General features: G+C 31.5%; 3 protein-coding genes across 4 annotated transcripts; 2 read left to right on the plus strand and 1 right to left on the minus strand.

Moving 5' to 3' along the window:
• Positions 1-498: 498 nt before the first annotated feature.
• On the plus strand, positions 499-7,135 carry LOC114369571 (long-chain-alcohol oxidase FAO1-like). Its single transcript, XM_028326804.1, has 3 exons — positions 499-956; positions 4,815-5,087; positions 5,197-7,135. Exons 1-3 carry the CDS (start codon positions 753-755, stop codon positions 6,940-6,942), a joined length of 2,223 nt encoding a protein of 740 aa, XP_028182605.1. The 5' UTR covers positions 499-752; the 3' UTR covers positions 6,943-7,135.
• Positions 7,136-8,159: 1,024 nt separating this feature from the next.
• On the plus strand, positions 8,160-9,424 carry LOC114370319 (alkaline ceramidase-like). Its single transcript, XM_028327629.1, has 2 exons — positions 8,160-8,413; positions 8,911-9,424. The coding sequence occupies exons 1-2, from the start codon at positions 8,160-8,162 to the stop codon at positions 9,422-9,424; spliced, it is 768 nt and encodes a 255-aa protein (XP_028183430.1).
• Positions 9,425-10,485: 1,061 nt separating this feature from the next.
• LOC114372161 (phosphatidate cytidylyltransferase 1-like) lies at positions 10,486-17,315 on the minus strand. Of its 2 annotated transcripts, none has more exons than XM_028329596.1 (12): positions 17,088-17,315; positions 15,425-15,567; positions 14,860-15,113; positions 14,579-14,730; positions 14,256-14,397; positions 13,363-13,519; positions 13,047-13,094; positions 12,864-12,950; positions 12,062-12,190; positions 11,904-11,960; positions 11,135-11,218; positions 10,486-11,035 (listed from the first exon to the last, which is right to left on the minus strand). In XM_028329596.1, exons 2-12 carry the CDS (start codon positions 15,497-15,499, stop codon positions 10,946-10,948), a joined length of 1,275 nt encoding a protein of 424 aa, XP_028185397.1. In that variant the 5' UTR covers positions 15,500-15,567; positions 17,088-17,315; the 3' UTR covers positions 10,486-10,945. The 2 variants fall into 2 exon arrangements, with proteins under 2 accessions (XP_028185397.1, XP_028185398.1); XM_028329597.1 differs by having other exon boundaries at positions 17,083-17,287.
• Positions 17,316-21,385: the final 4,070 nt, after the last annotated feature.

A 21,385-nucleotide genomic window follows, 5' to 3' on the forward strand; every position in this document is an offset into this window, starting at 1 on the left:
ACCAATACTGCTTCTCCAATCTCTCCACGACAATAGTTTTAATTTGGTAGTTGGTGCAAACTAGAAAATTTTCAATATTTGTCTTGGGTTTGAGATTTATTTTAAAATTTATATAAGTGTTTAGGTCATAAGAAAATCTTTAATGTTATGTTTGGTTCAAAGGATAGAAATAGAGAGAATAAATATATATTTTTAAAAAATAAAAATATAATATAAAAAATACGGAATTCACATAATTTTTTCGGTATTTCTAAGTATGCATAAAAAGTTAGATGATATTTTATTTTTAAAAAACATAAATTAATTGTAATTAAAACAAGAAAAGTCTCATTTATTCATATTATTTTGACCAAAAAAAAAAGATAATCTAAATTAGATGAAAATTATATGAAATACGTGAGCTTATGTGATTACACGCGATGGTAGGTTAGGTGATATTGGAAAAGGGTTTAAATGGAACGCAATGAGGAGTTGAGTTGTTGTCGTTGGGATTTAGTTAATAGCATATATATCCTAACACACTTACTACAATCTTCTGGATACACAAGAGTGTATACATAATTATAGATAATTATGGTTTTCTTACCTGTCTTTGGTTAATGATACAAGAAAACCATGCACTCTCTACTACCCTAGTCTCTATAAATACAACACCATTGTTGATTATTTAATTATATATATAGTAGAATAGATAGAGTTCCTTAAGTGTTTTATAAGTAACTGCCGAGGGAGAGAAAGCTATAGAAAGAGAAATGAAGAGAGATTGTCATCCTTTGCTGAGAGGTGGAAGAAGATGCAATAAATACACTCCTCACATTCTTTCTTCAGCTGAGATGGAATCATTATCAAGCATTTGTGAGGCTCTATTGCCTCCTCTGCAGTTGGACTCAACTAAAAGCAAGGCTGTGCAACACTTCTGGAAAGCTTCTGGCTCTCAATTCTCTATCCCTCATGAGGTACCTCTCAATAATAATGACTCTTCAATTGTCACATGTTGTGTCATCTTCTCTTCTTTTTTATTCATTGCCTTTTGTTTTTCGATAAGGGTCTTGCCAATCACTCAGAACACTGATTAAAGAATTAAAAAGTGAAAGTTTATAGTGTGAAAATCTTAAGAAAACATAAAAAGATTTATGAAAAGCATAATTTCACGTATTCTAATAAACAATTTTTTATTCTTAATTCTTTAATTAATCAAGTATCTTTAGATTACTAGCTGCCATTTGTCTTTTGATAATATACCTAACATATTAAATATTTATCATGGTCATGGAACCATAATCAACTGCATAGTTAATTTCCTGCAAAGAGATTATTGGGATTAGTTTGTTTAGAATTCAGCCAAATGATTGTTAATCTGATAAGGAGAAGTTGAGGCATGTTTGAGATGATATCTTAAGGTTCATGATAATTTGGGGAATTGATTGAGTGGCTGGGGAAAGAGAAAGATAGAAACAGGGCAGTGTTTAGGAACTTTAGGACCTTAGACAAGTTTTTAAAGAAACTTAATATCATATAAATTATTTCTCAAACTAATTTTTTTTAGTTTTTATGACTTTTTTTTACCAATTAAACTCATTTTTATATGTTTTTTTTATGAATAATAAGACATTTATCGAGAGTACTATATATTAAGATTGAATTAATTTTTTAACTTATTTTTTATTTTAAGTTTTGAAAACATTTCCTACTTTCTATTTTATTTTTTTTCCTATTACTACAAAGTATAAGAATAAAATAAAGAGCACTACATAATATAAACAAAATATTTTTTAAAAAATATGGTATCAATTAAGGTATTAAAACAATATAAAAAAGAGATAGAGAAATAATGAGAATATTAAATAAATGTTTTTTTAACTAAAAGAACTGATAAGTCATACATCAATATCTCTAACCTTAATGTTATAAAAAAATTATTTATAACATCAATAATCATGTTACTAATTAATGGTATAATTTCTTATAATAAGCTACAAATTCAATTTTCAATTATATATATGATTTTGATAATTAGTTTTTTCACCTCTAATTATTAATTAAGACAAGTAGTTAATTTTTGAATAATTTTCCAATCATAGAACATTTTTTCGTTATAATTTAAACAATAAGAATGAATTTATGTAAAAGCTTACATAAAAACAAATAAAATAAAATTAAGAAACGTAAGATAATGACCTTACTTATCTTATACTATTCACGACCTTGGATAAAGAAAGAAGATGAAATAGAAATGTCGTTGTTATATGATTAATTATTTTTGGTTTGTCGGTGGGATTATGAAACAAAAAAGGTTAAAAATTGCATTTTTTAACATTAATTATTGTCACATATCTTTTACTACTATTATCGTTAGCACACATTCTTGATAGCGTGTCGGATTACCATTGACGTGGACAGACGTCTACGACTTTTTCTTTCCTGGGAAATTTTATGCGGTCGGATTAAGCTGTAATTTTTTTTCCTTGATAAATACTGCTACTATAATTATGCTATAATTTCACGTGTCCAACTGAAATAGATGTAAAAGATAATTTTGAGTCTGTACGTATAAATATTTTTACAATCGCTTTTAAAAAAAAGAAAATTATAAGAACAAATAATAATGATTTTTTTCATAAATTAAAATTGACTTATACATAAATTAATTTATAGAAACTCTCTTATGTTAATTTCTCTAAAAGATAATTTTTTACTCTCTATAAAAAAAAGATACATTATTTTTAATTTATAGAGAGACTTATTGTGTTTTTGTTTATTTTAATTTATAAATTTATTATGTTTATGCAAAAATTTATCTAAATAAATCCTATTTCATCTTTTTTAAATGTATTTAAATCATTAATTAATATAAATAATTATACATTTCTACACGAAAAAAAGGAATATCGTAAAAAAAAATGACCTTGACAAATCCCCTTTCTTTGTGAAGCTGTATTTTAAAATCAAATTTTAGCTATATTTCAGAGCAAAGAAAAAACTTAGTATGCATAAGAATTTTTTTAAAAAAATATTTTTAAATATAATTTGATTAAAATATATTCACAATATTTTTTATAATATCATCTAATTAATGATAAAGTATTATATATGATAAAATGATTGATGTTGATAAAAGTTATTTAGATAAAGAATTTTTCAAATATGATAAAAAAATAACATGTTTATATTAATGCATCCATTTTTTTTCGAATAAAAATTACTCTTCCATAGTTGAATTAAATTAAAATATTATCCCTCACTTCCTTTTTTTTTCTCTCCCTATAACAATATTATACATCCCCTATAACAATATTATACATCCCCTATAACAATAAAGCAGTTTTCCTTAAAAAAAAATAAAGCAGTTATATATTTTTTATTTGAAGGATGTGACGTATCTTTACCATATTTGAATGTTATAAATGGAAATAAATGATTCGCGATTACTATTATCATAACCTTTCATGATTCATAATGAATGTACTAACTTTAGGCTACCTAGGTAATGAGTCTCGTGGTTTCTATCGTGTCGTCTTGCCATTGTTTTCTTTTTGTTATAATTAAATTCATTATAATATTTTAACATGTACTTTTCAAGCATATAACATGAATTTGATTCATAACTATGCATAGAATAGCACTTATAAGTAGAAGAGTTATCCTTTTATTGATATTTTGTTTTTGAGAGATTAATTTCATGATTTTTGGCTGAAAGATATCCTATCTAATATCGGATAAAAAACATACGTGCAATTCTTTAATTGAGTTTTATTATTTGACTTTTTTTAAATAATTTTTAAAACACTAACTAGCCATGATTTTCCTGTTCGGATTTTTTTCAAGAAAAGTTGGCATATTTTAACTGCTAGTTCTAGATGAATGAATAATAATTACTCACTTTGCTTTTAGTTTATTTTCATTTTAGATGGAAAAATAAAAGAACTTCCTACTAGTAGTAAAAAATCTTGCTTATTAGGATAAAAAATATTATAAAAATCACTATAATATGATTCCTTGATTATCAGTATAAATAAGTTAAATTATTTTGAATGAAAGCATTTTTAATTGTCATTATTCAATGCGAGCATTTAAGAATTTTTCTTGACATTTTATTTATTAATATTTTAAGTTCTAACTTGAATTTCAATATTTTTATAAGAAATTATCAATAATTAAAATATTATTGTATCATGATATAAATGATTTACCATAAATATAAAATACAATTTATATGTTACAAATATTAATTTATTATAAATTTTAATTATAATATATAATTTTATATTTGTTGAAACATTTATTTATTATAAATTTTAGTTATATAAAATAAACATTTATTGTATATCACTCACAAAATAAAATACTAGCTTTCATAAAATAAAATAAAATATTAGCTATGGTTAAAGATTAGGGCAAGTATTTTTAAAATGTCGAGTTAAAGGAATTATAGGCTCTAGCATATATTCTTATGTATTATAATTTATTGATTTGACTCAGCTCAGTTGACATTACATGTTGAATGTTGAGAAAAGACCTAGGTTAGATCCTCGCAAAATAAAAGAATAAAGAGTTTTAAGTGTGATTAAATTTTGAATTGAGTAATTACGGTTATTTGTTAATAAAAAAAATTATTGATTTATCATGATATTGGTGTCCCGTATGTAACACTATCAAGGTGCAAACAACTTTTCCAGCTAACGTTTACTTCTTTTTTTTTTTACAATCAGTAATGAACTAATTATGCAATCATAACTACTTAGAGTAGCATAAATGAATACTTTATCAGTATTTGGTATGGTAACTAGAACCTAATAATGTGAAATGTGCACTAGATTGCAGAAATACTGATAAAAAGAGCTCTAAAAGAAGCATTGATACTACTGAGAGTGATTCTATGGCTACTGTCAACAAGGTTGGGCACATTGTTGCTATGTGGAACTCTCTGTCTGAGTAAGAAATGGCCCTTCATCAACAGCTTCTCAAATCTTTCTTTGGACAACAGAGAAAAGGTTCTGCAGAAATGGTTCAAGCATCGGTTCCTGACACCTATTAGACTTGTATTCATTTACATCAAAGTCCTTTGCTTCTTTGTTTTCTTCTCTCAGGCAATGCCTCTTTCTTGATTCACAATTTCTCTTTAACATTCACATCTCTTCCCTTTGTCTTTCTAACTGTTTGTGCAATGGAATTATTGAATATTTCACTTTTGTGCAGTGTGATGACAATGGTGAAAACCCAGCATGGGAAGCTATAGGATATCAAGTTGACTCTGATGGGATCACAACAACAAGCAATGTTCACAGAGAAAGGCCTCTTGAAAAGGGAATAGTGGAAGCAATGAAAGAGAGTAACTTGAGTCTGCCTAAGTCTCTTATTGAGAAAGGTCTTGAAGTTGCTATAGATTCTAAAAACAATACCCTGAATATAAAATGTGATGTAGTAATTGTTGGTTCTGGTTGTGGTGGAGGAGTTGCAGCTTCTATTCTAGCAAGTTCAGGCTTGAAGGTGCTTGTTCTTGAGAAAGGAAACTACTTTACCCCCAATGATTATTCTTCTCTAGAAGGGCCTTCTCTGAATGAGCTTTATGAGTTAGGAGGAACTTTTGCATCAAGGGATGGGAAAATGGCAATTCTTACTGGGACAACTGTGGGTGGTGGTTCTGCTGTTAATTGGGCCGCATCTATTAGAACACCAGATTTTGTGCTTGAGGAATGGGGAAAAGACCACAAGCTATCACTCTTTTCAAGCCATGAGTATCTTTCTGCCATGGACATGGTGTGTAAAAGGATTGGCGTGACCGATAAGTGCATCGAGGAAGGGCTGCAGAATCAAGTTCTCAGAAAAGGTTGCAAGAATCTTGGTCTTCCAGTTGATTACGTGCCAAGAAACTCATCGGAACGTCACTACTGTGGCTCTTGCAACTATGGTTGTACAAGAGGGGAGAAACAAGGAACTGAAGTTACATGGCTTGTTGATGCTGTGGATCATGGTGCAGTGATACTAACAGGAACAAAAGCTGAGAGGTTTATATTGGGAAAGAAGAACAAAGGAGGGGGTGTGAGAAGAAAGAAATGCTTAGGAGTGATGGCAAATGTTGTAACAAACAACATCACTTGGAGACTTAAAGTTGAGGCGAAAGTGACAGTTTCAGCATGTGGAGCCCTTTTCACACCTCCTTTAATGATCTCCAGTGGATTGAAGAACAAGCACATTGGCAAGAACCTTCATCTCCATCCAGTGCTAATGTCATGGGGATATTTTCCAGACTCAAATTCTGAACTCAAGGGTAAATGCTATGAGGGGGGAATAATCACTTCAGTCCACAAGGTGGTATCAGAGGACTACTCCAAAGTAAAAGCCATAGTTGAAACTCCAGCATTGGGACCAGGAGCCTTATCTACACTGATTCCTTGGGTGTCTGGACTTGACTTCAAAGACAGAATGCTCAAATATTCAAGGACTGTTCATCTGATCACAATTATTAGGGATATGGGCTGTGGAGAAGTTAGGAGTGAGGGAAGGGTGCATTATGAGTTGGATGAATCAGACAAAGAGAACATAAGGGATGGAGTGAAGCAGGCACTGAGGATTCTAATAGCAGCAGGTGCTGTTGAGGTAGGTACTCACAGAAGTGATGGACATAGAATTGAATGTAATGGGAAAAATGAAAAGGAATTGGAGAGGTTTGTGGAATCAGTATATGCAACAGAAGGGTTAATGTCACATGAAGAAAAGTGGAGTATCTATAGCTCTGCACACCAAATGGGAAGTTGTAGGATGGGAATGAGTGAAAAGGAAGGTGCAGTGGATGAAAATGGGATGAGTTGGGAAGCAGAAGGACTATTTGTGTGTGATGCAAGTTTGCTTCCAACTGCAATTGGTGTCAATCCTATGATAACTATACAGTCTACTGCATATTGTGTTGCCAAGAGAATTGCAGCCTTTTTGAAAATAGAATAGAATGGGCTGGTTTGTTATTCTTTTTTTCAAGCAAGCATGTGTATTTAGATGAATAAGTTATGGCGCGACAAGCATATACTATAATAATTGCATAGGTTGTTTGAAAGTTTAATTCTTTTTGAAAGGCCATTCATGCTACGAAGAACATGTGATTTGTAATATTATAATTATTTTACATTCTTGAATTATTTCTGGCAAGGTGACTCATTAGTTTTAACTCATCAATTTACGATATTGATATTTTTTAATGTGAATCAGAATATATCTTAGCTAAATGTCAATGACTAATCCTTCAAAATACTAAAATTCATTAAAGGGGTTGACCTCACTCATTAATGTTTTTTCATATGCATGAACTAAAGATCAAATTTCATAACTACAATAAGGTTATATACCAACCATATTAAAAATATTAGTACAACATGGATATAAATACTTGAATATGATTAATATCTAAAATCTAAAATGTAAGACATTCGATACCACATGTGTGAATATGGTGAGAGATTCTAACAAAATGAAATAAGTGTAACATAATAATACATCTAGATTCATAATAAGTAAAAAAAAAAAAAATGTTGGTGTTGGTGTTAGCTTAATAGTGAGAAGGAGTTGGGGCCTGACACGTATCAGCCTCTCCTGCTTACATTTTCCAACACCAATGAATCACAGCTTGTAACGGTAATAACGGTTCCCATCTTCTTCTTTACAAGTGGAGTTTAACTTTCTAGTAACCATTCGTTTGTGCCAATAGGTTTACATTACATTCCTTTTGTGTTACAATAAACTAAAACTATCCTACAATAACAAAAAAGATATTCTGCTACAAATAAACATTATTTATTTAACCTTTCTTTTTTCACAAAAAAGAAGAGAAAAACATTGAATTTGGGAAGCTCAATCCGTACGAGGAAAGCAGATAGTCATTGTCCGGCTGGTACATGTGTTTTATCTGAGTGAATGCTATTATTATCACTAGAGACAGAAAGAGAAGACAAAATGAGATCTACGTGCTTCTGCACAACCGCTTTATTTTTCCTCCTTAATCTTCCCCAGTAATTAATGTATTGTGAATTAACATGTTGGTGTATTTGATCTATGTATGTATACTCCTTAATCTTCCCATATGATTGTATTTTTGCATGTCGCTACATGATTTGCAGGGATTTTTAAATTCAGATAATTAGATAAACAAATTCATCCGTTTGTAGAGGAAAATGGCCGAAATAATATCTAGCTTCTGGGGTCCGGTCACATCAACAACAGATTGCTGTGAAAAGAATTATGCATATTCATCTTATATTGCAGAATTTTATAACACAATATCCAACATTCCAACCATTCTTTTGGCTCTTATTGGTCTTATAAGTGCTCATACACAACGGTTTGAGAAAAGATTTTGTGTTCTTCACCTATCGATTATGGCATTTGCCATTGGAAGCATGTTGTACCATGCTACACTACAACATGTGTAAGTATTCATTCATCTCTCTATCATTTTTGTCCAGTAATTTATATAAACTTTTGGTTGTTGGTTTTCAAATCGTTTTAGATTCTTTCTGCATTAAACAAAATGAGTTTGGCATTCTATACAAATGTTTGTTGAATAATTGAAGAATTCAGATTTAAGGTGATTGCAAGGGATACATCATACATTAGCCTCATGTCACGATAAAATATTGATTGAGATTTTGGTATAGTGATAATGTGGTCGCACATGAATGTTTCAGACATATGTGTGTGTAGTTTTATTTTTTCCGTATTAATCAACAATTGGCAGTGCTTTGTATGACTTCAGAAAGATCAAATGTATGTACATTCTACTTCATTAATGAACATTATTCTATCTAATGCAGCTTAGGCATATTATGATGTAAGTAAACCCACTTATGCATTTCAATTAGAGGGGCTATTTTGAATTTGTTTTGGTTGAGTAATTTATTCTTAAGTTGTTGCACTTTGATTTAGGAAACAGCAGAGCAATGAAACTCCAATGATGTGGGAAATTCTGCTATACATCTACATCCTCTATTCCCCAGATTGGCACTACCCTCGTACAATGCCAATCTTCCTATGTTTATACGGTGCCATTTTCGCCATAGTTCATTCAGTGCTCCGTTTTGGAATAGGCTTCAAAGTCCACTATGTAATTCTCAGCCTCCTCTGCATTCCTAGAATGTACAAGTACTACATTTACACTGATGATGTGTGCGCTAAGTGCCTTGCACGACTTTATGTAGCCACTCTTCTGTTGGGAAGTTTAGCTTGGTTAAGTGATCTTGTTTTCTGCAACAAGATATCAAGTTGGCCAATTAATCCACAAGGTCATGCTTTGTGGCATGTCTTCATGGGCTTCAACTCCTACTTTGCTAACACATTCTTGATGTTTTGCCGTGCTCAACAATGTGGCTGGTCTCCAAGAATTGTCCGTTTAATGGGTGTTTTGCCCTATGTCAAGATTCAGAAGCCAAAACGACAGTAACACAAAATAATACAAGATGTGAAAAAGTTTCTGATTTTGGTAAAGAGTTGTTAGCTATAGATGTTCTTGGCTTTTCTGTTATTTTTTTTTTTTTTGGTATAGACTATAGAGTGGCTTAAATTATTACTATTTTTTTTATATATTTTGCTGTACACGTAGGACATGTATACCATATTTATGCCACTATATGGATGCTCACTTCAACCAAAAATTTAGCTATACTGGCTGTTGTTTGATTCTCTGTTGAATCACCCTACACAATTATTGTAACATTTTGGGCAAGTGTTAACCCTTTCTAGGTGACTTTGAGCATGTGGTTAAATTTTATTTGTGGAGCTTTAAACGTCAAACTCAGTTTGATGTTGCTTTCACAGGGGAACTTCCCTTGAGAAAGTGGGTATTTTTGGAATTTGATTACATTTTCCCGTCCCTTTTGGCTAGAGCTACTTTGTTATGATTCTTTTCAAAGCTAGTTGGGAATCATGTTCTATGCGACTGGAAAAGTGTATTTGCAGATCATATTCATGTTTACAGCTAAGGAGTGTAGCTTTTCTTACTGCATAATTAGATTAAATTATTTTGCATTCGATAGCATTTTAATTAAATAATTCCTTGAAGTACAATAAGCTAATGAGAAAAATGTCTGCGATAATATGCTTTCTGTTGACAGTGTAATTGTCAATAAATACCAGTAACCTAGTCTGCGTACCAATGGCTGTATTCTGGATCTTCTTGATGACAAGAAAACATAAAAACGTTGCTACTATCTGCCTTCTGTTCAACTTCAAATCCTCAATGTATTTAAACTTCTTAAGGAAACTAATGATTACCCCAATTACAGGTGGAAAAACATTGCTTTTTTTTGCTGCCTGCTTGATAAAAGTCCAATTATTCTCTATTCATAAATTAAGGGAGGTTCACGCTCCAATTGTAACTGAGTGATGGGTTGGACACATTGAATATCTAACATACCGAAAAAGAATTTGTAAGTCCAAAAAAGAATCCAAGGCAAGACAAAACCTAGTAATTGTAAAAAAGAAAAAGCAAAGAACAGTACCATAGAAATGGAAAACAATTTATAATTTGTTCACACATTCACAATATTTGCAACATTTGATAGAACAAAATTAATTGTTGATCGCATTAGAATAGAATATATTATCAAACGCGATTCAAACTACATTTAAGGTACTTGAAAAATATTAACACCCCTTCACTTCCAGGAATTGAATACATCAGAGGCATTCAATTACTGCCATTGGCCATGTGAATTATTTTAAGATCACGAGTGAACGGTAGGTAGCTGTTCAAGCAAAGCCATCAATCAACTAATAGAGCGAGAAAAACAGAATGAAACTAACGGTCAACATACACTATGCACATCTTGACAGCTTCTGAACCTTTAATTTGTTTCACTCAAAAGATAGAAAACAAACACATGTACATAGTATCTTTTCCTTTTCCCCTGTATGTGAAGGAATACAATAGAAGGTGACAGAACAAATACACCTCGCCATGAATCTAAGACATCCTAGCAAACCCCTGTTGTAAAATTTCCCCAAGCCTCCAATATAGAGCTTGTTGCTCATCGAATGTTAGGTTCATCGATATCTGAAGCGAACAGCGGCAGTTCCATAAATTAAACATCTTAAATGTTAATTTAGAAATACATATACAAAGTAATATACATAGTAAAATAAATATAATTACCTGGTCCAAAATCATTTCAACCGAGAGAGTTTGCGGCACAACAAATGACTGATGATATATGTATGCAAACACGGCCATAACCATCTACACACCAAGGCAAATTGGTCAGATTTTGCTCGACTTATACATCAAAGCTGGGTACTAGTATGGTTTTGACTTCCAGTCCTAGCCTCAACAAATGAAATGAACAAAACTAAAGATACAAATAGTGTACAGGCGGCAGAATGTAAAGGAGAGTGAAAAGTTAGAAGTTGCAAGTGAGTTCCAAATTTTGGTCTGTTATGTTTATAATATCTAATGGCACCACATGTACAGATGAATAAACATACATTCGCATAAAATACCTATAAGCGCTTTCAAAATGAAATTAAATCAGACCTGGGTCTAAACAGTATGCATTTGACACTCATACTCACTAGACTGGACCACCAAGACTTCCACCAATTGCATGTCTTTGTCATTGAAGATTCTTTTTCTTGTTGAGTTCTTGAAAATTTCTTTGAATGTTTTTAATTTCACACTGAATTAAGGGAATATTAACTTTCTGTCCTACCTATTCAATGTGTACAGTCATTTTTTCCCAACTAGTCCTTTTTCTCTCCTTTTAAACTTAGTTGGGGCAGGGCAGAGACATGGGATAGAATAACATAGTTAGTTTACTATGATGATTAAAAGTTTCCCACAAGGACAAAAAAACATAAGAGTCCTGAGTAGTTAAATATTAATGATTTAAAATAAATTTGTAGATTGCAACATCAAAAGAATCTACCTGGCAATCCATTCTGTCGGTAATTCCACCATGTCCCGGAATACTATCACCAAAGTCCTGCAAAAATGGAAACACACAGCAAGTCTGTTTCTACCTGACCTAAATGGATTATATTTGCTCACATCCTGATTAGAAAAACATAAGTTTTGAGAACATACCTTTATTTTAAAAGCCCTTTTAAAGCCACTTGCAAAGAAGCCTCCAAAAGGTGCAATAATTGAAGCAAACAAGCCTAGACATAAAGAATGCCATTGAATTGGTAGGATTGATATCTCTTTCCAAGAAAACTGCATAAGACAGCATATAATGGGTCGTAAGTTATGATTTTCAGACGTTCCAGGAATCTAGATTGGCATCTCATGAATACAGAATGGTCACTTTTTTATTTTATATGCTGAACCGTGCTTATTAAGTGTTGATTACATGGGAGCTTATATCATAAGCACTTAAGGGAGTGGATGGAAATTAAAGAGGGAACGGGGAGCTCAAGCTATGCAGAAGCTACTCTATGGAACTTAATGAAATAAACTGAAAATAATTAATGAGCCGGTCATGATCTCTTTTTGTAGGTTTATCCAACTACTTAAGTATTTATGTCATAAGATAAGACCGCATAAACTCTTCCCAACATCCCCTTTATCCAAGAAGAATGGAGGTTAAAATGCATTATCCAAATTTGACTTTTCTTTACATTCATGATAAAAACTTACTAAAATGTCTTAATGACTGGACCAATTTGAGAAAGTCATTGCCTGAGCTATGTAAGTCATTGACCCAATTGTTTTCATGCAGATCTATAAGTTTCATGTTCTATGTTTTTTTTTTAAGTGTTTTATTCCAGAACTCCAATTTGAGGGGTTTTTTTTTGCTATTTAAGGCATCTAAATTGTATTTAAGGCATCAAGTAAATATTGATGTAGAACATAAGATTCAAAGTTCAGCTGAATTTCAAGTGCTTACCCAGTGAGAAATACATCCAGGTAAGGGATAAGATTCTGGCTTAAACAGTGGACCAGGATCACAGTGAAGCCAACCAGTTGACAAATCCTGAATGTTGTTCCCAAAGAGATGTGAGCATTAGTCAGTTTTTTGTTGAATAATGCCTTACAATATATCAATTAGTTATGTATATTACAGAGCTACCTTCCTTGGACACGTTAGCCACTGAGAGCGACCCATGATGTTAGCAAGCTACAAAATGAGTTTTCAATGATAATGTTAGTATTTAGTTCAGAATAACTTGATTGATGTATAAAGACTTAAGCAAGAACTTAATTGCCATGAATGATGAATCCGATCAAGATTTCCGAGTGTTTACTTAGACTGTTGCAAACATTAATAATGCTATAAGAGGAATATAAACATCAACAAGTGATTCTGATTCAATGACAAGCAATCCCCCAACCAAAAAAACATCCCAATTGTTGCATCTTGATTAACAAATTGAAATTCTGCTCACCATAAATGCAGAGATGATGGTGGTAACAGATGCCCCTATAAAACCCTCCCAAGTTTTCTTTGGAGATAACTTGATCAAAGGGGTTCTTCCAAAGAAGAAACCAAAGATATAAGCAGCAATATCATTAATGACAATAAGTGTTGCTGGGAGAAGAAACCTGTACAATAGGTCCAAATACTAGACATTAACATCAATGCAATTAAGAAGCAAAAGTGCAGGACAAGTCTTATTTGTATAATAGCAATGGTCAAACATTAAATTAAATATATGAACAGAATGATTCTATGAAAGCAAATATGCATACACAGAAAATCACTTAAATCTTAGATGATGTCATTATCATCAGTAAACACTACTATTTTTATTAAGGAGAAGAATTAAAATAACACCCTCAACAAACAATCCAAGCAAAAGCAAACAGGATATGGGAATACACTTTAAAACTCAATTCCCTGCAGTCTGATAAGTTGGGAATTGATCTTGTTTTACAGCTTTATTAGCTCTCCTATAATCCTCTTTGATGAGAATATAATTATTTGGTCACCTCCCATGGAGTAGAAAACTATCACTCATGGCTCAATCCCTAATCTTTCCTATCCTAAGGCCTTGATTCCACCATTTGGGTAAGACCAGATAACATCCCATGTGATTCGGCCAACAAGCCCACAAACTATGTAATTTGTTAAACCATTCCTTAAGGTGATTATTATGGCATCAACTACCTGTCAAATAACATTTAAAAAATTTTGGCATAAAAAGTGTCCACTTGTATGAGGAATAGTACTGTGAAGTATGATATGATTTCATGCAAAAGAGAATCCTCAAAAAGTAGTGCAATTTTTTTTTATCATAATTGTTAAATAATCATCATTTCCTTTTATAGGTTATATTACCAGAAAATCCCTTCAAAAATGCTTGCCACGGTGAAGGAGGACTGGCCAAATACAACAATTAGAATCATGTGTGTCCAAGCATACTGGCCAAATTGGTACTTGTACATCTTCTTCTTCAACGTGAGAATGAACCACATAAATCCTGCACTCAACCAATAAAAGGGTAGATAACCAAAGCAGTAACACTCTCACAATATTTAGAAAATAGCCAGTAAAATCACAAAGGTAGAAAACTAGCTCGAAATTTGCCAGGCATCTGACAGAAACATTGCACAAGCACTGGCTAATGAACGTTATAAGATAAGTAGATAAGCATAAGTTACCTGCAATGTATAGGGAGTAGCAGATAACCATGTGATACTTTATAAGATTGCTCACTAGCCAATATAAAACCATGTCTGAAGTTACTGTGTTAACCAGGCATTGACTCAGAATTCGTCCATAAACAAATAACATTGCAGTGAAGAAAAAATGCCTGAAATGATATATGTCAATGACAAGTTACTAAATTTATTTATTTATTTTTTTAAAAAAGGTTCTGGCCATTAGTTAATCATGAAAAGAATTATTGTACAGCTGCGTGAGTAATGAATTATGTAGATACCAATTTAATAGCCTAAATCCTGGCAGCTGCCTATCTTCATGAGCTCTCCTGAGTAGATTGAACAGCTCCCTTGCCATGAAGATTTGGATAACAACCACCATTGCAGTGATGTAGAGGTGACCCATATAAATGATCAAAACAAAGCCGCCAATCATCCATACAGATGAATATGCTCGAATTAGCATAGACTTGTATTTGCTTTTGTCATTAACCAGTAACTTGGTCCCATTTGCTTTACTAACTTCCGGAATAACCTAAGATAAAGGCATCATAAAATTACCTTCAAATAGTATACAGAAAATTTTCCAGAAAGATACTACAGGGATTCAATTCCCATGTCATTGAAACTGATTACATCAAATTCACAACAGCATCAAGAACAAACCTAAAAGTAATAAAAATAAAAGGACAAACTTTTTAGTTGTCCGATACTTTTGAGTTTTGACACTTTTCCATGTTCTCTTCAAATTTCAGGATCAATTTCTACATGAAATTCACCAATACATTTTTTTAATAGACAAAAGCAAAAGATGATCAAGTGATAAATTAAACTTTAAAAATTAACCTCATTTGAGCGTTTTCGGTGCCTAACCCGACCACTTGTGGTTGATGGGGCGGTGGTACTAGTATCCTTCTGCATTGCTCTTCAATCAGACTTCACCCAATTGGAAGACAATAACAGCACATGTGTAGTCAGATAGTAGACACCTGCAAAGTAAATGACATAAAACATATATCTCTTTGTATATATGAAGCATAATCAACACACTTATACATATGATCTAATTTTTAGATCTTCCAAGCAAAAACCCAGACAAATTAACTTCCATTATATAGCACAAAATTCAGATGATAAAAAGTCAAAGCATGTCATATATGAGGGTAACTAACTAACTACAGAAATAAATGGTGAGCAGGGAAGGTTAGCCAAATGAATTTCGCTAGTTCACTATAACCATCTTATCCACAGGACCACAACCATTTGACCGCAGGGCTATTTACTCACCATTGAGTCTCAATCTCCAGTTAGAATAATAATTATCTTCTACGTTAGGATGCCTACATGATTTTCTCACACAGCTAAGGATCTCAATTATTTTCCATTATTTTAGCCATTACTAATCCTATCCCTATTTCCTATCTTTGACAAAACATTTTAGTTTTTACAGAAAAAGGTACAGATAACAAGTTTTATTCAGTTCATGATTAGCCATCTGCTTTATGAACAACATATCTGATATACTACTTCGGGAATTATAAAACATAATCTAGCATACAATAAATGCCTAATATCTGTAACTTTTCATATTTTAAAAGCATCATCAACCACAGAAAAATCCATTAACACTTTTTTGTTTCACTCGCTCAAGCTCAGTAAGCAAAATTCATCTTTGTCTGGCATTTTTGTCAAAAAAACGAAAAAACCAAACACAAACATCCATCTGTAAGCTCTAATAACAAAAGCCAACCAATATTAAGTTCAAATTCAATAAGGAATACTTGAGGAATCCTCTATCAACTTTTGCTTGAATCACTGAATGGCCAACATCTGCTAAATCTATTTATGACTAAATTCAAATGTAGAGGCACAGTTCAAGAGAGTAGTAGAAGTAGTAGTCAACTAATATCTATCACATGTTACAAAGAATGAAATCATAAATTGAAGCCAAACCCCAACCCTGGGGTGTTAGCTTCAAGTGTTCCTATAACTTCCTAATTTTCAGGAATGCCACATTTTCAACAACTATTGAACCCTAACCACATAGTCCACTAGGTATTCCAATAAAACTCACTCTCGCACAAACTTTCCCTATAAATAAAAAAACAGACATTTGCAGTAACCCTACATCACTATTCCACACGCTTGACTAAAGTCAATGTATTCCCATACCCCTCCCTACTCATCATTCCTCTGCTCTCTACACAAAGCCAAAAGCACGCAAAGAGTTCCCACAAAATACAAATGCACACAACTAAAACTTCCTCTTTCTACTTTTTCTTTTATTTTTAAGGGAGGAAATAAAGCAAAACGACGAATCTCAAATATGATATATGAAAAAGCACTTTCAGATTCAAAATCAGAGACAGTTCCGTCAAGTTAAAAATCCATATCAGAGCAAAAAAAAAAAAAGCAAAAACAAAAACACTCGAAAGCAGAGAAGCTGAAAAGTAAACAGGAGATAAACATGTATGAATAAACGACAGTGAGATGGCAAAACGCACGAAACCTGGTTCTGGTGCTGCTGAAGCCGAGCTACGGAAACGGCGGAGAAAACGAAACGAATACTAATAGAAAGAATAAAAGAGAAGCAAGCACAGCACAACGAAGCGGTGTGAAGGCTTCTTATTCGTTTATTCGAAAGCAGAAAACAAGAAATTCTTTCGTGGCGTAGCACAACGAAGCACAGGAGAAGAGGATCATTATTGTGACGGACTCTTTTTTTAAGTTTTTTATTTTATTATTACTAATTTATTATGATGTCATAATAATATTATAGTGTGTAATAAAATTCCTTTTCTTATTATTTATTTTTCTGGTTCAATTTTGCTTTGCCTCATGAAGAATCTTTCCTACAAATACACAAGTGGGTCAAATTAGGGATTGAGACTTGAGAGTTGAGACAGTAGAGATTGAGAGATGCTTCATCCTTCCTTCTTGTCCACTTCAAAATTGACCACATTGTCTTGCCCTATGCTTAATGCTAACCTATTCTATAACATATTTATTGGACATACTTTTTCTTAATTGACATTTAGTAAAAAATTATAAATAAATGTTATGGCATACTTAACGAGTTTTATTCATGATTTTACGGGAGGTTTAATAACCAATAGTAAAAAATATAAGAAAAATAAGTAAGTAGAATTATAAAATATACCTAGTGGCCGAATGAAGGAAGAATTTGCTTCTTTTTTTTTCATATTACTCTCGAATAAAATTGGGTGGTATTCACAGACAAGATTATAAATTTTTGTTTTTCTCCTTAAATCGTCTCCTCTCAAATAAGTGCAAGGTAAATGAAAATAAAGAGGAAGAAACTAGATGAAAGGAAGGTAGAATAAAAACATCAAAATTTTACTATTTATTTGACAGGGAAATTTGAAAAAAAAAAAGTTTAAATGTTAGTCCCACATATAAACGAATTTAATAGAGTATACTATTAGGCTATTTTTTACACAATCAATCATATGTATGAGAACATTTCTAAAGACAGTTGCTTAATGAATTGTTTAGGAAATTTCGTATTCAATGCTATATGGTTAGCTAACCAAATGCTGTTAATTCCAGAGTGCGTACAAATTAACACCACTGTTCTTCTTTGAAGGAATTATTGAGCTCCTCTTTAAGCAACAAATATATATAACTATCAATTTTTAGATAAAGCTTTCAGAAAATAGTGTGACAATGCAAATTAAAGACAGTAAAGTCAAACTCTGATATTTAGAAATGCTGCCTATATATGTTTGCGACTTGCGAGTGGAAGATTATTTCCCCACGAGACTCTTACGAAATAATTATGGATTTTTGGTCCAAGGAGTGGAAGATTAAACAAATTGAATTAGCGTGAGTGTTACATTATACATACAAAAATGCAAATACACATAATACATATTAAAAAAATGGAATTCACAACAGCCTAAGCAAACTCTGAGAAAGCTTGATCAGATTCGTGGCATAAAAGTTCTTGCTTTACGTCTTTAAACATCAATTAAGTTATTTTGAACTAGATGCTATAATATCATTGTGCAAAACTCATTTTTTTAGCTGGCTGAGATCATGGATCGTTCTTAATGGCTAACGTGTCCAAGGAAGGTAGCTCTAACATAACATAACTAATTGATAGTATATTGTAAGGCATTATTCAGCAAGAAGCTGGCTAATTTTACATCTTTATGGGAATAACATGCATGATTTGTGAATTGATGATTGGCTTCACTGTGGTCCCAGTCCACTTGAAATTCAACTGAACTTTGAATTCTATGACCCACATCAGTATCTATTTTATAGTGAGTGGATGGCCAAACTGTCAAAAGTTTACCAAAAACACAATTTGGATGCCTCAAATAGCCAAAAGTCAAATTTGACTTGGAGAATAAAAATCTTTTAAAAAAATGTGGAACGTGAAATGGAATCAGGCTAAACATGGGCACAGATCAGCTCGAAAACAATTGGGTCAACCACTTTTGTACTCACTCCAATTGGCTAAGTCATTCACTTAGTAACCTTTTATCATGAATGTAAAGATTGTAGGATTTCAACATTTTATGTGTGAATGTTTTTAAATTTATGTTTCTTTTTTTTATTGTTACTGATAAAAAAATATTTTATTTTAATTTTAATTTTTAAAGTAGTTTTTTATCAACAAATATTAATGGTCAGTATGTTAATTTTTATTAGAAGAGATTTAAATCAATGATATTTTCTTTCTTCATTATCAAGTCAATCTTATATCTCTCTTCTCCTTCACCCTTTCTCTCTCTCTCTCTCAATTATCATGTAACAAAATCACATAAAAGTAAAACACTCATCTCTCATGTCAAAAAAGTATTAGAATATATTTGGATAAACTTCTCTATAAATACTTCTAGGAAAATAAAATAAAAAGGAAAAAACAGAAAATGAATTCTACATAAGTAAAATGATTTTTACATTAATTAATTATTAGCTAATTTATAAATGTCCTCTCATCTTTTATTTTAAAAAAGTTATATGAAAAAGTTTTTACAAATTAACTAATGAAGAATTTATTTTAAGTTATGCAAAAAACTTATTTTCTTTTTATCTTCTTATTTTTTCCCTCTTAGATTGCTTTTAGAAAATTACATCCAACCATACCCTTAATCCATTCTGCCATCTTCTATCACAAAAAATGGATGGCTCTGCATTATTATTTGGTTTTTCTGAAGCCCAGCTACTGGTCCCAACCTATTGGGCTTGTTGGTTTCTTTTCACATCCATCTTTCAGTATAAATACTTGAAAATTTCTATTTCCACCTCCATATTACTAATACACTCCTCTCTTTCTCCCTTTCATATTATTAAGTTTTTTTTTTTACCAAAATGGATTAAAAACAGAAACTAATTACTATAAAGGGTTGGTCAAGAAAGTATTTACCAAAATGAGTGATTTTTATCACGTAGAAAGTAGGAAATGCCATCTGGGTAGCACTTTTTGCCTTTTTGTTTGTGTTAGGAGGTATCATGTTAGTATCTCTATCCTATTAGTAACTTTGTCGACACTAAATATAACTCATGTTACATTTTCATTCAATTTAGTGTCAATCAAGACGACAAAAGATACTTTACAACAATTTATTTTCAGCTCAATTAATCATGTTTGTGTTGTATTGATGAAACAACCTATAATAATTCATTTATATATAATATCTTTATTTAAATCCATTTGACATGTCTTTTAGGCTTCAATTTATTTATATTATATATTTTTATTGTAATAAAAGAGATTCATTTAATCATAATATTATTATATCTAAAATATTATTATTATTATTATTATTTATATGTAAAAATCAGATGAGGAGATTTACAATAACTCACTTTTATTCAATCAAGTGAGTTAAATTCTCGTGATAAAATATATTATTTTATTAAGAAAATATATTTTTAAATAAAGAAAAATTAAAATTACAGTTATAATAGTGTTTGAATTATCATTTAATCTTTTATTATATAATTGCATTTCAATATAAACTTTGTAATTATAATATACTTTTCATTTTTTACTAATTAAAAATTGAAATAAAGATTAATAAATACATAGGAATGAAAACAAAACATGAGAGAGTTTATTTAAACTTTTTTTAAAAAAGAATATATAATTTTAATAAAATAAGTAACTTTATCTTAAATAAGTATCTTGCGTTGACTCAACCGATACTAAATTAAATCAAAATGTGATACAATGGGGATATTTAGCACACTTGATACCATTGAAACAATCAGATTAATGTCTTTGGCTACATGATAAACAAAAAATACAAGTACTAAGATGACACCTTCTATACATGACAAAAAACACCTATTTTACTAAATATTTTCTTGACCAATATTTTTAATTCATTTTGGTAAAAAAAAAAAAAAATCCAATTACTCTTCTCTCTGGAAAAAGCACTCCCCCTCTCGAAGCCAACTTTCAAAATCCATGCTGATATTGAAAACTGATGAACCAATATAAAAGAAAGGACACTTGGGAATGCGTAGAGAAGACACGAAACCACACATTTGAGCAGAGTTTTTACCGAAGCAATCAACCACAAAATCAAATTTATCAACCTTAAAATCTGCAAAAGAGGGATCAAATTTGAATTTTAGCAAAACCTCCTTGTTAATAAACTCTTCATTCTCGGAACGTAACAAGTTTGAAGCATATCGTGAATTTGTAATTTCGCATAGCAGAGGAACCAATTGCATTGGAACAAAGATCACACCCTTAAATTCATCATAATTACGCATCTCCTTAACCATGATCTGCCCCTTTAGGTCTTGCTCGCCACAACGTTGGCG

The sequence above is a fragment of the Glycine soja genome, chromosome 10 (assembly GCF_004193775.1).
Source record: "Glycine soja cultivar W05 chromosome 10, ASM419377v2, whole genome shotgun sequence".
In the NCBI taxonomy this organism is placed as follows: domain Eukaryota; kingdom Viridiplantae; phylum Streptophyta; class Magnoliopsida; order Fabales; family Fabaceae; genus Glycine; species Glycine soja.

Excerpts from the sequence above, each read along its gene's own strand:
- LOC114369571 (XM_028326804.1), top strand. The coding sequence starts at position 753 with ATGAAGAGAGATTGTCATCCTTTGCTGAGAGGTGGAAGAAGATGCAAT. Across the intron at positions 957-4,814 it reads AATTCTCTATCCCTCATGAG|ATTGCAGAAATACTGATAAA; the intron begins GTACCTCTCAAT and ends AATGTGCACTAG. Across the intron at positions 5,088-5,196 it reads TCTTTGTTTTCTTCTCTCAG|TGTGATGACAATGGTGAAAA; the intron begins GCAATGCCTCTT and ends ACTTTTGTGCAG.
- LOC114370319 (XM_028327629.1), top strand. The coding sequence starts at position 8,160 with ATGGCCGAAATAATATCTAGCTTCTGGGGTCCGGTCACATCAACAACA. Across the intron at positions 8,414-8,910 it reads CATGCTACACTACAACATGT|GAAACAGCAGAGCAATGAAA; the intron begins GTAAGTATTCAT and ends ACTTTGATTTAG.
- LOC114372161 (XM_028329596.1), bottom strand. The coding sequence starts at position 15,499 with ATGCAGAAGGATACTAGTACCACCGCCCCATCAACCACAAGTGGTCGG. Across the intron at positions 12,191-12,863 it reads CTGGATGTATTTCTCACTGG|TTTTCTTGGAAAGAGATATC; the intron begins GTAAGCACTTGA and ends TGTCTTATGCAG. Across the intron at positions 11,036-11,134 it reads TTGAAATGATTTTGGACCAG|ATATCGATGAACCTAACATT; the intron begins GTAATTATATTT and ends TGTTCGCTTCAG.